Consider the following 6,860-nt stretch of genomic DNA (forward strand, 5'->3'; position numbering starts at 1 on the left):
TCCTCCAGCAACTCCCCGAGGACGTCCGAAACCGATGATGGTGCCGTGGGAAAGTCCTCGGACGGAGAAGACGAGCAGCAGGTTCCCAAAGGCCCGATGCACTCGCCCCTCGAGCTGCAGCACGGACACGCCACGGTGGTTAAGGTCCCGGAAGCGAACGCCTCTGCCTTGCCACACAAGCTCCGCATCAAAGCCAAAGCCATGCAGATCAAAGTAGAGGCGCTCGACACGGACTTTGAGGCCGCGCACAAACCTCCCTCGGCCGTTGGCCCGACGGCCAAGCGGCATTTCGGGCCGGAGAAGCTCAGTGCCCCAAGTGCGGGCCATCCCCCCCTCACTCCTTTCTCAGTGCAAGTGACTAACATCCAAGACTGGTCTCTCCGGTCGGAACACTGGCATCAGAAAGAACTTACGGGCAAAACTCAGAACAGTTTCAAGGCTGGAGTCGCCGAAATGAAAGACAATGGCTACAAAGTGTCCGACCCAGAGAACTTGTTTTTGAAGCAGGGCATAGCAAACCTCTCTGCAGAGGTGGTCTCGCTGAAGAGACTCATAGCCACACACCAGATCTCTGCGTCCGACTTGGGGTGAATTACTACTGACCAGCCTCTCCCGGGAGGCGTCACTGGCCGCCGTGCGTGTGTTTTGTGTCAGGCTGCGTTTCACTGGACCTGTGATGTCATTTCACTGTACTGCTCACACGTTGTCTGTCAGGTCTCTTTTTCTGCACAAATTATTATGAAGATTAGAGTGTGTTATCACCCTGCCTTGTGTATAGTCAAATAGTCCATGAAAAGACTGTATATACTGAACATTATTTTTTTTGTTCTATTAGAAAGTGTGGAAGTTACCAGTTTCAATAAAGGATTGGTGACAAACACAGAATTTCTGCTCAGTTGCACTTGATTTGGGGGTAAAGAAAAACCATTTAGATAATAAGTATTCTGCATTTTACTTATTTAGGGGTGCTTTTCCCCCTGAGTAAGGGAAAACTGAAGTGTAAGTTCAGCAAATAATTTGTTTTTCTTCTAATTTGGCCCCGGCTATAAATGAACAACAAAGAGGGGGAATGTAACCGTGAGTTTTGTTGCATTTGAGACTGCTTGGCAGTTTGCTTCCCATTATCTGTTTTTCTTTAAAGCTAAGTTTTCTTCATATTTTTTTAACTAGAAAAAAAATCCAATATTGTTGGCATCTGCTTGTCTTTAGTCATCTCTCTTTAAGTATGACACATGGGTGTGAATAGTTGAGTCACTGACCCACTTTATTAATTAAAGGTTTTTTAAAAGGGTGAATAAAGACTAGGGATGAAGTCATTTTTTAAATGTTATTGTAAATCTTAACAGTTCTAGAGTAGTCATCTAAGGAAGTAACCTAATGAGATTGTTTTTATTTAGTTACCAAAATTTCAAAGAACATATCAGTTATCACATTTCAGCATACACGGTCTGAGTCTATGTAATGACTTGTGTTTTTTATGATTTGTCAGTGAATATAAATACTAGTTCTAGTTCAGAACTCTTTATAATGCACAAGCCCAGAAGAAAGCCTCCTGAGTAAGTGGGTGAGAAGACCGACCATCATGGTGATTTGTCGGGGCTGTCAGGCACACGCTGCGTGTTGTCCGGCAGCCTCTGGCGCCTGCACGGCGGGTGCGGGTGCTGTTGGTCAGGCACAGTGGGGTCCATAGCTCCGCCCTCAAAACTGTCTCTTCCCCACCACCCTCTCTCCGCCAAGTCCCTTGGTCAAGGGACTTGAGGCGTCACAGAGCAGGTCGCAGCGGCCAGCCCTCACGGCCACCTGTCCCTCAGGGGGCCCCTCCGAAGAGCCAGGTGTAGCACTTCGTTTGAAGGGTCTGCAGTGTTGGCACGGCTCCACTCGCATAAAAGCCTGGTTTTCATGTTAAACTTCCTGCACTTTCATGTTTTAGGAAAGTAGTCCTTTGACGGCAAGGCAGGGCCAGCCACACGTGTGCCATCCACTTTGTCCTTCTGGCCACAATGACCACTTTTCTCTCTGAAATCTCCTGGCTCTTAGAGAAATGAGTTCCTGGCCTGGGCCTCGGCCTTCTCTCGTCAGTATTTTATTGGTGACTGGGTGGGGCCCAGAGGCAAACCCATCTCTTGCCAATGTTGCTAAGCACAGGGGGGCTTAGCTATTGGATGGGAATCAGAACCCAAAAGCATTTAACCATCTGGAATGGCTGGAATGACTAACAACATGAGTTCTAATGGGGATACAGTGTAAAGTTAGGTTTCTATGTTAAATGAAACAAATGTAGGTCCCTGCACATGCAGCCTGCCATGGGGTGCTGCTACAGGACTCGGACCAGGACCGAGAGGAGCGGAAGCTGCTGCTGGACCCTCCTAGCCCCCCTGGCCCCCACCAAAGCCCTCCATGGAGCTGAGCCCACGGCACAGCCTTCTGCTCGCACAGATGCGCAGGTCCTGCTCTCCACTCTCGCCAGGACAGCCAGCAACATCGCCGCGCCCACCGCAGATTCCCAGGGCGTGGAGCAGCGTGAGTGCCTGGCCGGCTCGGCGGATGGCACCCGGACAGCACCCGGACGGCACCCGCGTGCCTGTGCTGAGCAGCAGCCTGGCCCATTGGAAGAAGCTGCCGCCGCTGCCACCTCCCCCAGTCAGCCCCCCAGGCGCTGCCAGCAAGCCCACCCTGTCTCCCACCTGCAGCCTCCAGGAGGGCTGCTCCGGCCTGCGGTGCTCTTCCTCAGACCCGCGTGGGCGCAAGAGAGGCGCTGCTTGTACCATTTGGGTCCCATGAAGACAGAGCGCTTGGACAGCTCTTCTCCCGCCTTCACCCTGCCTCCCCTGGCCCCAGCCTCCCGCAGCCCGTACCGTACCCCACCTGCTACCATCATGGAGAGGAGCGTGGAGGAGGAGGAGAGTGGGCTGGTAGCCTGAACAAGTGAGGATGGAACAGGAGAGAGTAGAACCACTGGCCTTCGAAGCCCTGGCCAGGGGTGGGTGGGGGTGAAAAGGCCAGGGCCGCGTAGGTCTGCACTGTCACTGGGAAGGAGTGAGGGTGACCACTAGGGGCCTGGGAGGGCCTTTCCCACTCGCTCCCGTGGCCTCGCTCCTGGCCCCTCTCCCTGACTTCGTGCTCACAGGCACCTCACGAGGGTTTGTGACCAGTGTCTGGGGAGCTTGAATTTGAATGAATTGATTTGTATTTCTAGCACCCTGGGTTTTTACATGTATGGTGTTTTGTTGTTTTTTTTTTGGGGGGGGGGGGGGAGTGGAGTTTATCTCCCTTGATAAAGGAAATGTATTAAATTTTAAAAATTTAAAGGCTGGCTAAGTTCACAGTTGGGGAAAAACAGGAAGATAACTAGGCATATGGAGGGGCTTCAGTTCCCTGCAGCTTGCACATCACCGCCCAGTGGCACGTTAGCTATGGCAACACAGACAGCGTCCAGACACGAAGGCCGCGTCCTGCCTGCGGCCCAGAGGCACAGCAGCCGGCGCTCAGGGCACCCTGTGAAAGAGAACGTGTTACAAAAACTTGATAAATTTCCCCCAAGAGGGATGACCCTTCTTCTCTGAGGTCCTGGGAGGGGGGAAGGACAGGCGGACTGGCCGAATGGCAGGGCCGAGCTCTGTGGGAGGAGGGTGGCGGGCAGTGTGGCCGCAGCCGGGAAGGCGCCTTCTGAGCAGCTGCTGGGAGCGCTGCCTAGTGAGTGTGTCCCCTGATGCCCTCTCCTTAGTCAGTTTTCCTATGATTTCAAGAATCTAAGACAGGGATGGGCAAACTTTTTGACTCGAGGGCCATAATGGGTTCTTAAACTGGACCGGAGGGCCGGAACAAAAGCATGGATGGAGTGTTTGTGTGAAATAATATAAATTCAAAGTAAACATCATCACATAAAAGGGTACGGTCTTTTTTTTTTTTTTAGTTTTATTCATTTCAAACGGGCCGGATTCGGCCCGTGGGCTGTAGTTTGCCCACGGCTGATCTAAGATATGGTTGGGATGATGTTCAAAACGTTACACCTTAAAAATAAATGGATGTCCAGCCAGCATGGCTCAGTGATTGAGCGTCGGCCTGTGAACCAGAAGGTCAAGGTTTTATTCCCAATCAGGGCACATGCCCAGGTTGTGGGCTCGATCTGTAGTGTGGGCGTGCAGGAGGCAGCTGATGAATGATTCTCTCTCATCATTGATGTGTCTATCTCTCCCTCTCCTTCCTCTCTGAAATAAACAAACAAATAAACATTAAAAAAGTAAATAAATAAAAGGATGGCCTAAACTAGCAATCCTCTCCCAGTCCTTCTGTCATGGTATGAGCTGAGCAACGCTGTGCCTCCCCCTCTGCTCTCAAAGCTCATAGACAATGTCGGATGGCTTACAGCCGAATGAACCTGTCACTGCACTCAGGCGAGCAGCTGAGGCCGGAGCAGAAGTGAAACACTCCCAGAAGGTGCTGTCCGGCAGGGGCACCTCGGCCAGCAAAGCTGCTGCCTCCAGGGCCACCCCCACGGGGCACGGAAGCGGGTGGCCACGGGTCAGCCGTGGGACATTGTGGCAGAAACGGTGCGTTTCTCTCCACTGCCCTGCACAGGCGAGCGGGAGCAGAGGGTGTGCGTGTGGGCTCACAGAGGCAGGCCTGCGGCTCAGCCCTGGCCCCTGTGGAGTGCAGCAGGCATCCCCACGCAGCTTCCTAGCAGCACACCCTCCTGTGGCCACAGTGTCTCCTAGTTATTTTTGCTGCTGTGCCCATTCTATAAAGGAGAACATTGAGACCAAGAGGTTAACTCGCCAAAGCTCCCGTGGCAGCCAGAAGCCAGGCCCGGGAGCGGGAAAAGGCTGCCAGCTGCAGAGTGCCCCTGGCCCAGGCCCTGCGATGGCCGAGGGCAGGCCTCAGGGGAAGGGACGTCGCAGGACGTGTCTGTGGGAGAGGCCTTCTCTCTGGGACTCAGTGAAACTGCTCTCTGAACACCTATTTCCTACTGCCTACTTCCTAAGAACTCTATTTGTTATCTTCAAGGCACAAATACTCCCAAATGAGAACAGCCACGCCTGTCTCCGTTCACTGGGCGTTCACACATTACCTCTCCTGAGACTCAATCCCTTGCCGCTGGGCTCCGTCACACTCTTCAACTCATTTCTTAAACCCAGACACATTCCCTCAAAAATGAGAATCAGTGGGGCCCCACTTGGTTTTTGGAATGACTTGCACAGTGGCCCCCTGTCTGTGAGCCCCAGAAACATTTAAAAGAAAAAAACTTGCCAAAACCGGTTTGGCTCTGTGGATAGAGCGTCGGCCTGCGGACTGAAGGGTCCCAGGTTCGATTCCGGTCAGGGGCGTGTGCCTGGGTTGCGGGCACATCTCCAGTGGGGGTTGTGCAGGGGGCAGCTGATCGATGTCTCTCTCTCATCGATGTTTCTAACTCTCTATCTCTCTCCCTTCCTCTCTGTAAAAAATCAATAAAATATATTTTTAAAAAAAAGAGAGAGAAAAACTTGCCAAGAATGTGAGATTGTGGGATATTCAGGGTAACAGCGAGGATGGGTTGAGGAAAGGACATTTGGAATGGACTGCAGTCCAGAATGTGAACTGGGGTCGTCACGGGAGGCCACCGCATCGGCAGGTGTGGCGACGGCAGCGTGCGCACGGAGCCTGAGGCCGAGCCCAGGGCCTGAGGTGGACAGAGCAGGGCGGATGGAGCTGAGGGCCGTCCTGGCGCAGAGGGAGGGCGGGCGAGTTAGGAGGTGATAGGTCACAGCGTGAAGGCCTCCCGCTCAGGAGGTGGCAGTCTGCACACTGGCCACGCCGTGCAGACCGAGAGGACCACACAGAGCGGTGAGCGGGGTACCCTGGCGGCTATGACTGCCGGCTTGGCCTCTGGTGAGTCAGTGCTGTCCATGCAGGAGGAGAAGGTGACTTTGGGGAAAGTGCTGAAGAAAGTCCGAGGCTCTGAAGGGTGGCACTAGACCTGTGAAGGCCCAGGTGCATGGACCTGGCCTGGAGGGACCTGGCCTGGAGGGACCCGGCCTGGAGGGACCTGGCCTGGAGGGACCTGGCCTGGAGGGACCCGGTTTGGAGGGACCCGGCCTGGAGGGACCTGGCCTGGAGGGACACAGCCTGGAGGGACACGGCCTGGAGGGGGGTCTGGAGGGACACAGGCCTGGAGGGACATGGGCCTGGAGGGACATGGGCCTGGAGGGGGGTCTGGAGGGACACGGCCTAGAGGGACACAGCCTGGAGGGACACGGGCCTGGAGGGGGGTCTGGAGGGACACAGCCTGGAGGGACATAGGCCTGGAGGGACACAGCCTGGAGGGACATGGGCCTGGAGGGACACGGCCTGGAGGGACACGGGCCCTGAGGGACACAGCCTGGAGGATTACAGGTTACAGGGAGGTGAGCAGCAGACCTCCAAGTGAGCCACCTGACGCAGGCAGAGGTGTCAGTGTAACGTGGTTAAAGACCTTATTCTAACAGCTGTGCCAGGTCTTCCCTGAGAGAGGGAACTTCCTTTTTGAAAAAATGACTCCGCTGTGCTCCTGAGCTCACAGGGAAGCCCTGCACAGTGACTCAGCACCCAGAGGAGGGAGGCTGCTTTGCTGGGAGAGTGAGAGGCAGGGGTGGGGGGCGGTTGTGCTCTCAGGGTGGGAGCTGGGGGCTACTTTTGGCAAGAAGAGGGGAGGGAGGAAAAGGAAGGGGGGCCCTGCTGAATAGGAGCAAAACCATTTCTTCCCTTTCCGCCTCCCGCTGTCCTGGTCCTGCTGGACTCCCATCTGTGAGGGGATCTCTGTGGGTCTGCGGGACTCTATCTGGGGAGCCAGGCAGCCCCTCTGGGAGCCAGTGCTGGCCGGTGACGGCAAAGCCGAGGGAAGGGGG

At 54.7% G+C, this 6,860-nt stretch overlaps 1 protein-coding gene across 1 annotated transcript in view; it reads left to right on the forward strand.

Annotated features, from left to right (window-relative positions):
- The window catches only part of NFIL3 (nuclear factor, interleukin 3 regulated), a 3,678-nt gene extending 2,793 nt beyond the window's left edge, over window positions 1–885 (forward strand). Inside the window, exon 2 of the mRNA XM_006765681.2 lies at window positions 1–885. Within this exon, the coding sequence (XP_006765744.1) occupies window positions 1–591 (591 nt within the window). The 3' untranslated portion in view covers window positions 592–885.
- The last annotated feature ends 5,975 nt before the right edge of the window (window positions 886–6,860 follow it).

Source organism: Myotis davidii, unplaced genomic scaffold (genome assembly GCF_000327345.1).
Source record: "Myotis davidii unplaced genomic scaffold, ASM32734v1 scaffold1580, whole genome shotgun sequence".
Classification (NCBI taxonomy): domain Eukaryota; kingdom Metazoa; phylum Chordata; class Mammalia; order Chiroptera; family Vespertilionidae; genus Myotis; species Myotis davidii.